Here is an 18,001-nt window from a genome sequence, read left to right on the forward strand (position 1 = left end):
TGCCATACATGCAATAGAGAGACAGAGAGAGCCAGTTTCCAGGCAGAGGGGACAAGACCTCTTTCTGCCCTGTTTGTATCATAGTGGTGATATTGTCTGACATCACTTGTATATGGAAGGAGTGAATTACCTGAAGGAAAGCCTTGCACACAAGGTGGACTACCCTTACTTCTCCTACATTTATACGTAGCCTGGCCTCTCGTGGGATCCAGGTTTCCTGAGCAGTGTGGTTATTCAGGTGAACGCCCCACCCCAGGAGGGACGCGTCAATCACAATGGTGGCTTTGCAGGTGGGCAGGTTGAAGGCAACACCCACCATGACCTTTTTCGGGTTCAACCACCAAGCGAGGTGGGCAATAACTCAAGTGGTAATGGTCACCCTCGAGTTGACATGGTCCTTGTCTGGTGGACAGATTGTGTGGATCCAAGCTTGTAGGTATCGCAAGTGAAGCCTGGTGAATAGTGTCATGTAAATGTGTGTGGGCATGTGGCCTAACAGTGAAAGGCATATGTGCACTGTAGTTCTTGGTTTGCAGGTAATGCGTGAAACCAGTTTGCTCATTATGTGAAACCTGTCTGCGGGGAGAAATGCTCTCACTGAAACCAAGTCCAGTGTTGCTCCTATAAAGTTTATCGTCCTTGTGGGCAACAAAACGGATCCTTTTCTATTTTTGCGAACACCTAGGGCTACCAGAAGTTTTATGAGAAACTCTGTTGCCGACCTGACCTCTGCCAGGTGATGATAATAAACTGCATGAGGAGGGGATGGCCTTGGCCTAAAAGGCTATCTCTAGTGTTTCCTCCTGAGGGCTGGAGTGTAAATTACCAGGGAACAGAGTGTCCTTTAATGAATGCAATTAGACAAACACTTGTCAGGGATGGTCTACATAATACTTAGTCCTGCCCTAAGTGCAGGGGACTGGATTAGGTGACCTCTCGAGGTCCCTTCCAGTCCTACGATTCTATGATTCATCTGTTCTCTGACTGAAGAGATTTGATTCATCAAACGGGAAGTCCTAGATTGTGTTCTGGACCTCCCTAGGAAACCTGATGATTGCAGCCAAGAATTCCTCCTCGTGACTAAGCCAGAGGCCAGACTTCTGGCAGCTGTATCCACTACATCCATTATGGCCTGGAGAGCTGTTTTTGCCATTAGTTTTCCCCCATTTATGAAGGACTGCAATTGGGCTCTGTCCTCTGTGGGAAGCTTATCTATGAAATTCGCAAGCCTGGAATAGTTATTGAAATCATATTTCACTAACTGAGCTTGGTAGTTAGCAACATGAAATTGCAGGCCTCGGAGGAGAAGACCTTTCTTCCAAGGATGTCCAGTCTCTTAGAGCACTTGTCTGTTGGGGTGGTCCTTTGATAGTGTGACTGAGCTCTTTCTGTAGCTACCTGTACCACCAGTGAGATGGGGGCAAGGTGGGAGAACAAAAATTCAGCTCCCTTAGTGTGAATGAAATATCTCCTCTTAGCTGTCTTCGGAGTAGGGGCACAGGATGCTGGAGTGAGCCATCCACTCTGGCTGGTTCTAGGCTGGCTTCATTAACTAGGAGGGCCATCTTGTTTGGTCCCTGAGGTTGCAAAATATTCAGAAGTTGGTGTTGAGAATCCTGGGCCTCCTCCAGTGTGATCTGGAGGTCGCTGGCAACTCTTTGCAGTAGCTCCTGGTACTGCCCATTGTAATCCAGCAGAGATAGAGAGGAAAAAGTGACCGCTTCATCCAGCGATGATGGAGAGACACACATCAGAACTGTCAGTACCTGCAGATCTGGGTCAACTTCCTCCTCGTACACTGACAGATCCAGCTGGCAGGCAGGAGAGGAGCAGCACGATTCTTGAGAAGGGCCCAGATGCTTAGAATACGGATCCATGGACCCCAACAAGGCCAGAAGAAGGGGGTCGATCAGTTGTGGGGGGCCTCAAGAAAATCAGTACCAGAGGTGCCTGGGGAGGTCATACCCTGAGGAGCAGTGAGCGTGACACTTAGACTGTCTGTCAGGGCTCGACTGTCCCCAGGGAGATGTTGGAGCAGCTAGCACCTCCAACACATCCAAGTCCAAAACCTGCTCCACCGGTGGTGGCTGGGCCATCGGTACTACTACACTATAACTAGAACTACCACTATCCATCTATAACAATACTATAACAAACTACGAACCAACTGTAGGGTGAACGCTAGGGAGAGCGGAGAGTAGCAAAGCCAAGCTCCACAGTTCCAACGACCGTCACGGGCGGTAAGAAGGAACTGAGGGGGGGGCCAGAGTTGGCTGGGGGTATATATCCAGGGCCATGAAGGCACCATTCCAGGGGGCTCCACAGCCAACCCACTGGGTGTTGCTAGGGTAAAAATTCTCTGACGGCCGTGCACGCAGCGCGCGCACACCTACTTGGAATCGATATGAGCAAGCACTCGAAGAAGAACCACACCTACTACGAACTTTAACTAACTAGCAAGCTAAGAAAAATAGCAATTTACAAATGTCTTTACAGGTGTTACAAGAGCTGCAGGAGGAGAAGACACAGGGTTCCGACTCAGGCCAGGTGACAGTAAGAAGGAACTGGAGACGTGTTATACCCTTAGTTGGGAGCACGAGGAGATCCAGGGAGCAAGCCAACAGGCACTGCTTGGAAGAATTTCCGGTCTCAGGTGCATGGCGTGCACGCGTACCCATGTGTGGAATACACGTCGGGACCCACACTCCATGAAGAATGAGTGTGTGTATGTGTGGCAGGGGTGGGGAATGACAATCACTTGCAAGCAGAAAATTGTCCCTGGGATACCACAGGCGAAAATTAGGCCCAACAGCTACAAAACTACCTACACTTGGTAGTGGGCTCCTGCCCCACCAAGCCCAGGCAACACAAATGGTGGGGTAAATGCTGTGCTCCAAGGCAGCATAATTTACTTGTAGAGGGGGTGGAGGGATAGGGCTGTGACAAGAGAATTAGCCTGTCATAAATACAAAGGGAAGGGTAACCACCTTTCTGTAGACAGTGCTATAGAAACCCTCCTGGCCAGAGGTAAAGTCCTGTTACCTGTAAAGGGTTAAGAAGCTCAGGTGACCTGGCTGGCACCTGACTCATAATGACCAATGAGGGGACAAGATACTTTCAAATCTGGAGTGGGAGGGAAAGGCTTTTGTCTGTCTGTGTGATACCTTTGCCAGGAATAGATCAAGGATGCAAGCCTCCAACTCCTGTAAAGTTAGTAAGTAATCTAGCTAGACCATGTGTTAGGTTTTCTTTGTTTTGGCTTGTGAAACTCGCTGTGCTGGAGGGAATGTCTATTCCTGTTTTTGTGTCTTTTTGTAACTTAAGGTTTTGCCTAGAGGGATTCTCTATGTTTTGAATCTGACTGCCTGTATGATTATCTTCCATTCTGATCTTACAGAGTTGTTCTCTTATCTTTTTTTGTTCTTCTAATAAAGTTCTGTTTTTTAAAAATCTGATTGGGTTTTTTGGGTGTTAAAAATCCAAGGCTGGTCTGGGTTTATCTTGTTTATTCTCAAGCCTCCCCAGGAAAGGGGGTGTAAGGGCTTGGGGGGATATTTTGCGGAAATAGGAACTCCAAGTGGTACTTTCCTTGTTCTTTGTCTAAATCACTTGGTGGTGGCAGCATACTGTTCAAAGACAAGGCGAAGTTTGTGCCTTGGGAAAGTTTTTAACCTAAGCTGGTAAAAATAAGCTTAGGGGGTCTTTCATGCGGGTCCCCACATCTGTACCCTAGAGTTCAGAGTGGGGAAGGAACCCTGACACAGCCGACAGAAGGTGTAGGATACAACAGCACAAAAGCACCCCACACCAACTGGAGTCACACCATACCCGTATTGGTTGCTGGTCCTGCTGAATCCCATCTCTCCAGTAACACAAAGTCAGAGTCAGGCACACAGAGTCTCACGCACACACACAAAGTCAGGCACGCAGACACACACAGGCACAGGCATGCAGTCAGGCACACAGAGTCAGACACACAGACACAGTCTCACACAGACACACACACACACCTCTTTTCCTGTTAGAACAGTGAAATCTGAGGAGCTGCTGTGAAATGTTGCCCATTAAGCCTCCCCTTTGCTACCATCTAAGCCCATCTGCTGATGCTGCCCTAGCTGGAATTTCAGAAGCCAGAACCCCTCAGGAGGCACTGAAGCTAGCTGCACAGAGGTTTGCACTTGCCAAAGAAAGCTGGAGGGGAGAGGCCCAGCTGTTTGGCTGAGCATGCAGGCCCAGCAGGACATGCTCTGAGAGCAGGACCAGAGGACCAGACTCCATCTGTTCACTCTTTCTTCCAAGCAGGCAAAGCCCTCATTCTGTGTGTTTAATGTTCTCTTCTAGAAACATCATCTACCACGGACAGTGCAGGCAGGTGCCACAGGGAGCTGGGGCTGGGGCGGCTGGTACTGGCTAGATGTTCCCAAAGGCTATGCTGTGAACCTTCCTGAGGCTCTGCTGCTGGAGAAAAGGCCGACTAGCAAGCGTCTAGAAATATCCTGGCCTCTCAGGGTACTCCAGCTGCCACATTTACCCACTATTGCTGCTGGGTAAAGGGCAGTTTACAGGCGTGGGCAGCACGGCAGCAGCCACAGCAGAACCACCTGCAAACACTCAGTTATCCCAGTGAACCACCCAAGCGCAGGACAGGTGAGAGGATTCCCTGGCTGTGCATTTACTGTCTGCATTTCTCTTATCTTGGACAACAGCAACAGGCTGGTCAGTTTCACTTCCCGGTTCCCCTGCACTAGCCCAGTTCTTCCATTCCTTTTTACAAAGCTCTCTCCAGTCGATCGCAATCTCCGGATGCTGAAAGTCCAGTGGTGCAGCAGGGTTGCCACTCAGGCAGGCTCCCTGCCTGCCCCGGCACCACGACGCTCCCGGAAGCGGCCAGCACACCCCCACAGCCCTGGAGGGATGCGGGGGGAAGAGGGGGCTCTGCGTGCTGCCCTGCCTGCAAGCACCATCCCTGCAGTTCCCATTGGCCGGGAACAGGGAACTGCAGCCAACGGGAGCTGCGGGGGGCAGTGCCTGCAGAGAGGGGCAGTGGGAGCAGAGCCACTTGCCACCCCCACCAGGGTTGCATTGGCTCCTTCTGGGAGTGGCGTGGGGCTGAGGCAAGCAGGCAAGCATCCCAACTCCCTGCCCCCTCCCAGAGCCAGCACCCCATACCCCCTCCTGCATCCCACACCCCGAACCCCCTGCCCCAGCCCTGACCCTGCTCCCAGAGCCAGTATCCCGTACCCCCTCCTGTCCCCCAAAACTCTGCCCCAGCCCGGAGCCCCCTCCTGCACCCAAACTTTCTCCCAGAGCCTGCACCCGCACCCCCTCCTGCACCCCAACCCTCTGCCCCAGGCTCAGTCCGGAGCCCTCTCCCACACTCCGAACCCCTCGGCCCCAGCCCAGAGCCTGCACACCCTCCTGAACCTCAACCCCCTGCCCCAGCCCAGTGAAAGTGATTGGATTTCTGGTTTAAGGCATACACTAAATGATAGAAAAAACCCTGCTGGAGTCAGCTTTCCCACTGCATGGCCTGGGGTTAGCACCTTATCCGCGGAGGGATCAGGGCCAGGCAGCAGCTTTGGTGACTCCTGGTAAATGCTCAGCCCCACTGGTGGGGAAACGAGAGCCCTGAGTACTAACGAGGTGAGTGAGGCAGAGAGAGCTGCTCCCATGAGAACGCTGGCCAGGTACTGTCTTGTACACAGAGCAGCCTATCCTTGTTATGGCAACCCCCAACCTCTGCCCACCCACTGATCCCTGCCTGGCCCATGGCCCAGGAATCGGTGAAGGGATGGGGCCATGGCAGGAGCTGGCATGGGAACTCACAGCAGGTGGGAAGGGCACACCAGCGATGCCACCTGTGTGGGTTGCCCTGTGTTCCAGCACTCAGCAAGGTGCTGAGGAGGAGTGAGCACCTCTTAGCACTCTGAGGCTTAAGTGAATAAAACAGCCAGGATCCCTGGTGCAAACCACCTGGCCAGCCCCACTATGACATGGCGCCCACCCCTCCTCCCCACAGAACTAGAGGGGCCAAATCCACCTCCAGGGTTGCTGGGTCGAGAAGGGCCTCAGGACAGATGGACAGGGCCCCAGGCTGTGCTAAGACACACGTCTTCCTGAGTGCTGGGAGCTGCAGCCAGCCACCGTCCATCATCCGCATGGAAGCGGAGCCAGGAGAACCCAAGTACAGCACCAAGCGACAAATGCAGCTGGGGACCCATGTGCTCCCTCCAGGGCAAGGCTTTCTTGGATGGGCATGACCATAAGAACTGTCAGACTGGGTCAGACCAAGGGTCCATCAAGCACAGTATCCTGTCTTCTGACAGCGGCCAGTGGCAGATGCTTCAGAGGGAATGAACAGAACAGGACAATTATCAAGTGATCCATTCCCTGTTGTCCACTCCCAGCTTCTGGCAGGCAGAGGCTTAGGGACACTCAGAGCATGGGGTTGCATCCCTGACCATCTTGGCAAGTAGCCACTGACAGACCTGTCCTCCATGAACTTATCTCATTCTTTTTTGAACTCCGTTATAGTTTTGGCCTTCACAACATCCCCTGGCAATGAGTTCCACAAGTTGACGGTGCGCTCTGTGAAGAAGTACTTCCTTATGTTTGTTAAATCTGCTGCCTATTCATTTCATTGGCTGACCCCTGCTTCCTGTGTTATGTGAAGGGGTAAATAAAAATTCCTTATTCACTTTCTCCACGCCAGTCACGATTTTATAGACCTCTCTCATAGCCCCCCTTAGTCGTCTCTTTTCCAAGCTGAACAGTCTCAGTCTTTTTAATCTCTCCTCATATGGAAGCTGTTCCAGACCCCAATCATTTTTGTTGTCCTTCTCTGGACCTTTTCCAATTCCAATATATCTTTTCTGAGATGGGGCCACCAGAACTGCATGCAGTATTCAAGATGTGGGCGTACCACGGATTTATATAGAGGTATTATGATATTTTCTGTCTTAGCTCTCCCTTTCCTAACGGTTCCTAACATTCTGTTAGCTTTTTCGCCTGTGGCTGCACATTGCATGTGACTGACAGGTGTGGGTGTGACTCCCTGGAGATCAGTGCTGTTCACTCAGCCTCAGGCAGGCACTCCAGCACTGAGAGCGTTCGGGTTTGGTCACTCCCGGTTGGGCCCCACGCTCACTGCAGCTTCCTGACGTGCCTCACGGCAGACAGCTGTTCTGAGCCGGGCATGGGGCAGGCAGTGCTGAGCACCACATGCATGCACACCCCCAGCCAGATGCCATTGGCCCAATGGGACTATATGCTGAAGGTGGGGAGGGCTGGGGAGCTGGGGCCATCTCCTGAGGCCCCCTTGCAGCTGGGCTGGCTGCCAACCCTCCCACCAAGTGCTACACTGGGAGGTGCTTACAGCTCCCAAATAGCCCCCTCTTCGCAGGGGAAGTGTGAAGTGCCACCAGTGCAGCTCCATGCATCTCCCCTTATCCCCCACGCGCCAGGGGATGGTCAAAGCAGCCTGCTGGTTCCATTGCTGCCAAATAAACCAGCTGGGGCAGCGTCTTACACTGGGCTGCTCTTCCCATGTCTTCCCGCAGGAGAGCGCAGACACCCCAGCCACTGCTCTCAACACTGTCACACTGCCCAGCCTGAGGGAGCCCAGCTTGGGCCTCCCAGAGCAGCCAGAATTAAGTCACTCACCTCCCAGCAATCCTTCCTTTGGGTGAGCTACTGGACACGTGGGCTCTGCACTTGCACCGAACCCAGCCCTGGGAGCGCAGCACTGCAGCACACCTGTCCTGCCCGAGGGGGAGGGCTGCAGCTGGGTTTGTTAGCAATGGAGACGTGTGCATATGCGGCCGCCCAGAGGAGCGTGGAGGAGTGTGCGGCCCCCCAGAGGAGCATGTGTGCATGTGGAGGAGCGCGCATGTCCATGCATGAGCATGGCTGCCCATTTTTAGGCTCTACCTTTTCGTTCTTTGCATCCGTGTCCAGCTCTGCTATCTTAGCCCACTTCTGCCAGAAGTTGGGGTCATCCAAGGAAATGTCGGTTCTGTTCCCTGAAGCGACAAAGCTGGCCTGGGGGTGAAGGAAGAGCCAGTTAACAGTCTGCAATGCGTCCTCAGCAACAGCAAGAGAGGCTGTGTGCTCCCACCTGCACCCTGTCTGTACGGAGAAGGGATCACTACCAGCGACCTCTTCATTTGCTAAGGGGGTCCAGGAGCCAGGGTTGTTTCCAGCCCCCTGGAAATTCAGCCCTGGCAACGTATAAGAGGTGGGACAGCCCCACCCTGTCCAGCAGCGCCCAGATTGCCAGCCTTGGGAGCACAATGCAGTACAGCTTTCATGGGCTCCTTCCTCTACAGCAGGCACCTCAGCAGGTGGTTAGAGCTGAGCTCTGATGGCACTGACGTACGGCGCGCTGCACTCCCCCTGGCCAGCGACGGGAGCACACAGCAGAGCCAGCCATTACCCCCTGTGCTTCAGGGCAACACCCCCCTAGAGTCAGGTCCTATGCAGCAGGAGGAAGGAGACAGAATTAGGCCACTGGGGTCCAAGAATGGATATTGAGCTGGTGTCTCTGCTCCATAGGCACAGGGAGGGCAGCACTGCAAGAATAATGGCCCTGTATCTCCAGACTGCTTGCAGCCCCGGCTATCAAGCATGAGTGCACTGCTGCTCTGGCAGCAGGGGTTCCATGGGGCGGACAGATCCACAGACGCTGCGCACATGGCAGCAGGGGTTCCATGGGGCAGACAGACCTATAGACGCTGCGCACATGGCAGCAGGGGTTCCATGGGGCGGACAGACCCACAGACGCTGCGCACATGGCAGCAGGGGTTCCATGGGGCAGACAGACCCACAGACGCTGCGCACATGGCAGCAGGGGTTCCATCGGCAGACAGACCCACAGACGATGCGCACATGGCAGCAGGGGTTCCATGGGGCGGACAGACCCACGGATGCTGCGCACATGGCAGCAGGGGTTCCATGGGGCGGACAGACCCACAGACGCTGCGCACATGGCAGCAGGGGTTCCATCGGCAGACAGACCACAGATGCTCCACACATGGCAGCAGGGGTTCCATCGGCAGACAGACCCACGGATGCTGCGCACATGGCAGCAGGGGTTCCATGGGGCAGACAGACCCACGGATGCTCCACACATGGCAGCAGGGGTTCCATGGGGCAGACAGACCCACGGATGCTCCACACATGGCAGCAGGGGTTCCATGGGGCGGACAGACCCATACGTGTTGTGCACATGGCAGCAGGGGTTCCATGGGTCGGGGGCTGGACAGACTTTGGATATATGTGCTCAGGCCCCTAGGACAAGGACCACCCTGCAAATTCCCCTGGGATCTGTGAGAGAAGCTTGGCTCTTTCCTTCTCACACTTCCTCCCCACAACAGAGGGCGCAGGCCTGGCTCAGCCCTGAGGGATCCAGGACAGTAGATTTAGCCGGGGGAGGAGAGAACACACAGCCGGCCCTGCCACTGGGATGCATCTGGCAATCACTAGAAGAAGCAGACTCCAGCTCCCTCCCTAGGGCCATGGGACCTCCAGTGGTCCCTGTTGAACAGGTTCTGGACCGGGCAAGGTCTCTGTGCAGCCAACCAGTATCGCTGGGGCCTTCATGACAGCCCTTTGTGCAGCTGTGGGGCAACGCAGACAATGACGCACATTGTTGAGGAATGCCCGCTGATTATGTTCAGCGGTGGCCTAAAAGAACTGCATCGTGCCACTGAAGATGCCATTGCGTGGCTAGATGACTATGCACATGCTAAATAAATAAACTGATGTGCGAGTGAGCAAATCTGCAGAGTACAAGGGATCTCCTCAGAACAGAGCAACATCTCCTGGAGGTTCCTGAGGCGCGGGAAGGATCTCTTCCAGAGCTGAGAACAGAACCCCCACCTCACTCTAACCACTAGAACACTCCTCCGCACAGCCTGGATGGTGCAGACACCGTGAGAAATGCAAGAGCCTGGGAAAGGCTCCACAGGAGACATCCATCCTGGGTGAACTGGACAGAAGCCAAGCTGAGCTGCTCACACATCCACCCCTCGCTGCCAAAGGCTGGCCACGACATTCCCTCCTACTCCGGCACCCTCCTGTGCTGCCCTGCTTTCTGTACCACCTCGACTCAGCTCCTGACCTCAGCGGGGTGGGACCCAGGCTGCACTGACACACACAGGGATGCTCAGAAAGCAACAGGCCAAGCCAAGACCAGGGAAATGAAGTCTGTGTCCCATCTGCCCAGTGCACCCCACCCTTGCCCTGCCAAAGAAGGTAGACAGCTCCCCAGGCAGTGCGCACGGCACCTTGGCAAAGGTGGAACCCTTCCCTTCCGACTGGATAGTGATCGTTTGGGTTCTGCGCTGCAGGATCTGATCAATATCTTCCTCGCAGAACTTGGAGCCTTCATCTTCCTCGTCCATTAAAGCCCCGTACGCTCCTTTCCGTAGCAAGTCTTCGACCTCCATCTTTGAGAGCTGCTGCACCTGCAGAAGATACAGGATGTCAGCACTGTGCCAGCCGCCCCAGAGCCGGGGTTAGGCTGGGAGTGCAGACATGGGGGACGGAGGCTCCCTCCCCGAGCCAGCCCTTGAAGGAAGGGGCATCTAACAGTCCCAGAGCCATGGTGCTAACTGGAACTGCAGCGCCCATCCCTGCAGATGGTACCTATGGAACTGCGAGAGCCTGCAATGACTGTGCTAGACTGCAGCTGAATGCCCCCAGACACAGCCCGCTCCTGACCCAAGAGTGGACAGGGAGGGATCTGGGTGAGATCAAACAAATACACAGAGGGAAAGTGAGGCAAAAGGCTGGGTAAACCACAGCCCCTCTGCCTGGCTGCCCCCTGGAACTCCTGTTAATGCAGCTGCCCTTCCCGGCAGGGGACCTGCCCACACACTCCAAGCAGGGCTCTGCAGCTTCCTCTGGGCTAGGAATGATCCAGTCAAGCTACAAGACTTCACCTTCTCCACACTGGTACCTGGCCCTTCTCCTACCCCCACCCCCAGACACTTCCCTGGGAATCAGGGCAGTCACATGGGTGTGACGGGTCTTTAAGCTATTTTGTTTATGATGCCATGGGGCAACTGGCCACCCCTGCTGGTCAGAGTGCTAGGAAAGTTCGGAGTCCGAAATCGGAGAGCCCTACAGGCCCCAGCCCCCAAGACCCAGGCCCAGCTCTGTTACTGGAAGCTGTTAGTGTGCTTTCACACTTCTTGCTAAGCTGTCATCACCTCGTCTCGCTGGCAGCGCCGCCTGGGCACAGCAAGCACCACCACGTGCCCTCTGCTCTCTCGCAGGCAGTTCCCATACATGGTGGTTAGTTTTGATAGCAGGGGACAAGGCACCTTTGGGTACACTCAGCTCCATCAATGTGGGATCTCAGCGCCCCCGAGATCCTGGGGTAGGCTCAAAACTCAGTCCTTAACAGACATTCATCCATCCAGAGCCACAATAAACCTAGCAGGGTGGAATGGCTAGACAAGCAAGCATGTAATGGGGAACAACTGTGGAGGCTCTAGAGCTGGGATAGCAGGGGGCTGCAGGTCAGGCCTGAGGGGCATTGGCACCGCTGGGGGGCTGGGCTGGATGCTGCAGGACAGGACTGATGTCCATGGCAGAGGTACCTGAAATCTGTTCTGTCAGGGACATGGATCCTCCTCAGGGTCTGCATGAAGCCTTGGCTCCACACACTCACCCGTGCTGTGCGGGCAAGCGAGTGGGATCTGTCCTGCGCTATGGGCCACAGGCCTACTCCGGAGGCTCAGTCCTGCACCCCTCTGCGCAGCTAAGGGCACTGGGGGCACACACAGGCACAGCCACTCGGGGGAACGCTGCAAGGAGCCTTCCCATGGCGGACAGACAGGCAGCCTACCCCGTTGGTGCTGCCCTTGCGGTTGATGTCCTGCAGCACGGCCTTGTCCAGGCCCAGCTTGAGGCTGGCCTTGTCGAACATCTCGCGCTCGTAGGAGTTCCTGGTGATGAGGCGATAGACCTTCACGGCCTTGCTCTGCCCGATCCGGTGGCAGCGTGCCTGCGCCTGGGACAGCAAAGGTCACAGTGTCAAATACAGCATGCGGGCAGCATAGGCACGTTTCTGCCTGCAGCAACCACTACAGGAGCCCTAGGGCACAATGGGCTGAGCCCAGCCCTCACCCCTGCCCGGAGCACAATGGGCAGAGCCCTGCCTCCGCCTCAACAAGGTGTCCTAGCGCTGACCTGAAGGACCCACCCCTAAGGAGCCGCCTTGGCCAGTCAAGGGGCAGTGAGCGCCATGTGGATGTGATGCAGAGGCCTGTGCTGGACTCAGCGCCCCCTGCCCCTGAGCTGCCCTCATCTGGGGATTCCATTCACGGCAGTGCAGGCCACGCTGAAGCCAGGAAGCTCTCAGCAACCAACTCCGCATCCCCCCACCCCGGGCCATGCTGGAGCAGGCACCCGAGGGGAGGGAAGGTTCTCCCTGCTCCTGACCCCCCAGCGCAGCTGCTCCTTACTGTGCGGCACTTCCAGCACCACTCTGCTCTGACTGCCTGGGCTGGTCTTCTTTAACTGGCCCTAGCAGTGGGTGGTATCTTGTCCCGTGGTCCCACTGGCTGTCCCCAGCGATGGGCGGGGCCTTGTCCCATGGTTCCATTGGCTGGCACACAACTCCTCTGCTCTAATCAGCACTATTATTCATGCAAACCCCCCCACCCCTCCCGCCCCACCAACCCCATCACGGCCCTGCTCTGCAATACCTGGAGGTCGTTCTGTGGGTTCCAGTCTGAATCGAAGATGATGCAGGTGTCGGCAGCTGTGAGGTTAATGCCCAGGCCTCCCGCCCTGGTGCACAAGAGGAAGACGAAGCGGTCTGAGTCCGGTTTGCAGAAGCGATCGATGGCAGCCTGGCGCAGGTTCCCGCGCACCCGCCCATCGATGCGCTCATAGGTGTATCTGTTCAGACAGGGAACGGGGGACACGGCCAGGTCACCATACAGCCTGCACCATGCGGAGTAGGGCATCTCATCTCCGCAGACCCAGCTCCTGGAGCTACAGGATGCCAGCCACCAGACTCAGAGCTGCTCTGGCAGCTCCAGGACACCCATTCCATGCAGGCACAAGGACCCCGGCTCTCCTGCTCCTGGGGCCAAGGGCAGCCAACCCCATGTGGCACAGGGGCCTACGGGCTGTGCAACACCTGAGGGCAGGAAGCGCTGCCATTCTGTAGCAGAGACAGGGCCAGGGGCGGCTCCATCAGAAACCTGTGTAGGGGCCTGCGCTGCTCAGAGCTCTATGCCTGCATTCACAGGTGGCCAGCAGGAGCCCACACTGCAACAGAGGGGGCCATGACCTGGCCAGCAGACCCTGTGGCCTTACCCCTGCCTGACCCTGGGGGCAGCGTTCTGCAGGGTTCCCTCCCACTGAGGCTCCCACACAGGAAGGCAGTGCAGCCTGCACCTGCTATCTCCGGCCCCAGTACACAGTGGGCGATTGTGGGCTGAGGACACTCTGCTCTGCTGGTCATGAAGGATGCGGCCTCCTGATAGGCATCCTGTGAGTTAAGCAGCCCGCACAGCCTGGGCTCCCTGGAGCCAGCCAGCGCCAGCTGTTGATTCCCCACCAGGAACCAGACTTCTCCTCTCTGTGGCGGCAGGGCCACTGAACAGCATGTCAGCTCAGCACTCGGCCACGAGGCTCCCATGGGCCCTGGGGAAGGAGCAATAGACACAGGGGAGCCTTAGCCCACAGGGTCCTGTCTCCACCCGGACACTCCCAAGACGGGCCAACAGACAGGCCAGTGTGTGCCCAGGGAACGATGCTCTAAGATCTCTGGGCGAGCCAGCACTGAGGGGGGCTCTCCAGACAAGACGCTGCACAGTAGGAACAGGCCTCCACACTCATCACTGGGGCAGATGGTAGTGAGGCTCCCTGGGAATATTGGATAGGTGGGGCCAGATCCACTCCCATCCCCACCCCCACTCCGCACACGCTGATGGCACAGAGCCATGTGACGCTGCCCCAAGAGGCAGACATATTCCCGCAGGGTAAGAACAGAACGAAAGAATCACCCCCTTTGTGGCTATGGTACAGCAGGCACGGGCAGGGTCCTGAAGCTGCTCTGTGCTGGGGGAACCACACAGGGGTGTGCAGGGGCCTTTCTCCACAGCCTGCACTGAACACAGCTCGCCTACCTCCCGGCTTGGGACCATCACTCATTGCAAACTGACCTCAGAGCTCACTGGCAGTGGGCATGACAGAGCATGGCACAGGGTGGGTAAGCCCTGCTGATGTAAGGATCCAGGAACTAGAGCCCAGGTCTGCAGAGCCTGAGATGGCTGACGCTCCCACAGTGCACTGGGAGGCCATGCAGATCCCCAGCCATGGGGCAGTGTGGGGAGCAGGCGTCGCAGAGACCAAGAGTGACAGCCCTCTGACTGGCCAAGTGTCCTATTGAACCCTGGAGGGTGCCCCAGGAAGTTGTCTGGGCACAACACGGACTTTGGGCCTGCTGCAACTCCAGAACTCACCTCGTCCTGGCCTCTGACTCTGGCCTGTCTGACCCTGGTTCCTGCCTCCAGCCTGATACTACCGCTGATCTCTGATCTCCCACCCCGGCCTGACTTTGACCCTGACTCTTGCTAATTGAGCCCAGCTCTAGCTCACTGACTGCCATCCCTGATGTGTGGACCCCAGCCCAGCTGTGACCGCTAGGTTCCTTACAGTGGACAAGGCAGGGTGTGAGCACAGTGGGTGAAGAGTGTGGGCAAGGCAGGTGAGAGTGAGGGGCAGGGCAGAGAGGCTGGATGGGCTGATCCATGTAAATAACTGAGCAGCACCTCTAAGCCATTTTCCTGCCACTTCCTCTGGCCACTTCTCATCTCCCAGCCACAGCCCAGTGTGAAAGTAACTGGAGGGAATATGGCCGTGACAGCTGCGACGGGGGGCTGGAGATGGGTAGAGAGAGGGGCCAGGAGCAAGGGTCTATGCAGCTACCAGGACACCCAGGATCTCCCCAAGAGCACCTGGGAATGGCCCTGACACTCGAGCATCACCTCGATCTACCACCACCCTCCGCAGTCTCCCACGTGGCTCTTGCCTGGCGCTCTCCACCCTAGCCAAGGGGGAGCTGGGCGAGACTGAGTGCTGACTCAGTGGTGCTGGGCGCACACCAGAGCCCAGTGACCCCTGCCCTGCACACCTGGCCGGGCTAAGCCCCTGCAGGCTTAGCACAGAGGGGGAGACCCAGCTGGCTGGGCTGCAGCGAGGGGCCAAGAGTCTGGGGTGGGCGAGTAGAGAATGGAGTGAGGAAGAGGAGGCTGCTGAGGACCAAGTGAGCAGCGTGTGCTGAAGGAGGAAAGCTGCGGTGAGCTGGCTGCAGCTAGCTGGGCCCCCCCAGGCGGCGATGCTGCTTCAAGAGCAGGGCGTCGCCACACTCCCCTGTGCTGCACACCAGGGCACAGCCCGAGTTTCTTGCCCAGCCTGTTCTGTGTGGGCAGGGAGGGTCGAGAGGGCATGTGCCCAAGGACTGGAACACACAGCAGGGCGGGGGGAGTGGGGAGTGCCAGGCAGCACAGTACTGACCGCCTCTGGATGAGATAGTCCTCCAGGATGTCCAGGCAGCGCACCATCTGGGAGAAGATCAGCACCTTGTGCCCACCGGCGATCAGCTTGGGCAGCAGCTTGTCAATCAGCACCAGCTTGCCAGCCGCCTGGATCATGGCCTGCAGCTGAAAGTCCAGCGCCTCTGGGCTGTGCGACTTACGGAAATCTTCCAGGATTTTCTCCTCCGCCCCTACAAAGCAGGAGGGGAAATCAGCCCTGGCTAGAGCCGTGGCCCACCTGCGCTGCCCGAGCACAGCTGTCCTTGCTGCCTGGGCACAGCTGCCCTAGCCCTGATCTCCACTGTCACACACCACAGGGTAGCAGGCCCCAGCTGCTGCCAGAGCCAGGCCCGACGCCCGAGCCAGGTGGTCTAGCAAGCTGGTAAGTGGCCAGAACTACGGAGAGTAACGACTACACCTCACTCATTGCCCTGGGGTGGGAGCTGCTGAAAAGCACCCGCCTTGGGCGGAGCCCCTCACCACCATGAGGCGGGGCAGCTGCAGCACTGGCGCAGCTCATGGTGCTGAGGAGGTTGGGCACATTGGCGTGTCCTGCCCCTGGTGCCCCATGCCCTACGCTCACCGTTGATGAGATAGGGGTGGTTGCAGCACTTGCGCAGCTCCATCATGGTGTTGATAAGGTTGGGCATGTTGTGCTGGTTGGCGCCCTTGGACAGGAAGGAGAAGTTCTTCTCTAGGATGGCCCGGTAGTATTTCTTCTGGATGTTAGTCAGCTCCACCTCGATGATGGTCTCCTGCTTGGGCGCCAGGTTCTTCTCCACATCATCCTTCAGCCGCCGCAGCATCATGGGCTTCAGGATTGACTGTAACTTCTTCACCTGCCCAGGACAAGCGCAGACGCACTGTCCCCCCCGCCGCGTGCATGGCAGGCAGTGAAGACAAGTGCAGAGCCCTCTTGGGGCAGCCACCATGCACGTGAGGTCTCTGTGCTAATCTCCTCCCAGGGACACCAAGGCAAGCCTGTTCTGCTGACACCGAGAGAAGACTTCTCCAGCTGCCAGCCCTACAAACTGCGCTGGGGTCTGAGAGCCGGGCTGGGCTGGGCTGGGCTGGGCTTGGTTACACCCGTGCAGCCCCACTGCTTTCACCGGGGCAGGTGTGCGACTACCTGGCCGTGCACCCAGAGCTCATAAACACTTCTGCCAGTGAGCCTGGCTTCCTCCCCAGAGCACAGCTCATTCCCAGGAGCAGGCAGGCCAGGGAGCAGGGGGTCTGAGAGACGCCTGCTGAGCAGAGGCCCTTGTGAACCCTCACTGCACAGTTCATTGCCTCCCTCTGAGCACCCAGTTTATACCCAGCTCCTGCCTAAAGTGAGCCTGCCCCATATGCCCCAGTGCGATTCCTGCCCTTGTGGGCACAAAAAGTGTTGCTGTCACAATGCAGACAGCTGCTCTGAACTGGGCCTGTTGTGAGCAGAAGGGATGTCCAGAGTTCCCGTCCCACTGGGATGCTGCTTGCTTTATGGCTCCATGAGCCCAAACCCGCTGCACAGTGAGGAGGGGCAGACTCTGCAAGCTCCACCCAGGCTCTCAAACAGCAGCAGCAGAGGCCTCCAGATCGACCCAACACCAGGGATTCCGGAGGGGGTGTGCAGAACCAGCTGACTGAGCATGGCAAGAACCTACCCCAAAGGGCACAGCTTTTCCAGAGCAGAGCCACTGACACATGGATTTAACTGCCCCCTTTGCGTCTTTACATTTGGGAATGGAGAGCAGCAGGAAGGACGTGTGCACAACGGTGATGTGCATGCATGCAGAGATTGTGCGCTGTATGCGTAGGGTCCGTGCAAGTGAGCATGCAGGGTGTATACTGGATGCAGAGGGATGTGCTGAGCAAGCATGGGGTGTGAGAGTGCTGAACATGCAGAGGGGGGTGTGAGTGTGCACAGAGCATATAGCAGATGTGTAGAGAGTACAGGGGAGGTCGGGGGTGCTGTGTGTGCATTAGGGTGTGTGCTGTGCATGTGTATGCAGGGGTCGTGGTGAGCGTGCGGGGGCATGCTATGTGTGAATAGGGACTGTGGGGTGCATGTGGGAGACTGGGGGGCTCTGCGTCCAGGGCATGCAGAGCATGCGGGGGGGTGCTGGGCATGTAGGGGGGTACTGGGCTTGCAGGGGCTGAAGATATGCTGGGCATGCAGGGCCACGGAGGGGGACAGGGGCCTGGGCGTGCAGGGGGGCTCTGGGCGTACGGGTGACTGTAGATCTGCTGGGTGTCTGCGGGGTGGGTGCTGGGCGTCTGCGGGGTGGGTGCTGGGCATACGGGGGACTGTAGATATGCTGGACGCGTGGGGGCTGTCACGGGGCTGGCCAAGCGGGGGCTGTGGTGCATGCGGGGGCTGGGGAATACTGAGCACACAGGGGTTGCGGGGGGCTGAGCACACAGGGGCTGAGCATGCAGAGGCTCTGGATGTGCGGGAC

General features: G+C 57.1%; 1 protein-coding gene across 4 annotated transcripts in view; it reads right to left on the reverse strand.

Moving 5' to 3' along the window:
- The window catches only part of CHD6 (chromodomain helicase DNA binding protein 6), a 180,028-nt gene that overhangs the window by 47,337 nt on the left and 114,690 nt on the right, over nucleotides 1-18,001 (reverse strand). For all 4 annotated transcript variants that reach the window (XM_074970360.1, XM_074970359.1, XM_074970358.1 and 1 more), the window contains 6 exons: nucleotides 16,144-16,399; nucleotides 15,541-15,751; nucleotides 12,717-12,912; nucleotides 11,855-12,019; nucleotides 10,287-10,466; nucleotides 7,930-8,040 (listed from right to left, as the gene is read on the reverse strand). In XM_074970360.1, the coding sequence (XP_074826461.1) occupies nucleotides 7,930-8,040; nucleotides 10,287-10,466; nucleotides 11,855-12,019; nucleotides 12,717-12,912; nucleotides 15,541-15,751; nucleotides 16,144-16,399 (1,119 nt within the window). The remainder of the gene's footprint in view (nucleotides 1-7,929; nucleotides 8,041-10,286; nucleotides 10,467-11,854; nucleotides 12,020-12,716; nucleotides 12,913-15,540; nucleotides 15,752-16,143; nucleotides 16,400-18,001) is intronic.

This window comes from Natator depressus, chromosome 13, assembly GCF_965152275.1.
Source record: "Natator depressus isolate rNatDep1 chromosome 13, rNatDep2.hap1, whole genome shotgun sequence".
In the NCBI taxonomy this organism is placed as follows: Eukaryota; Metazoa; Chordata; order Testudines; family Cheloniidae; genus Natator; species Natator depressus.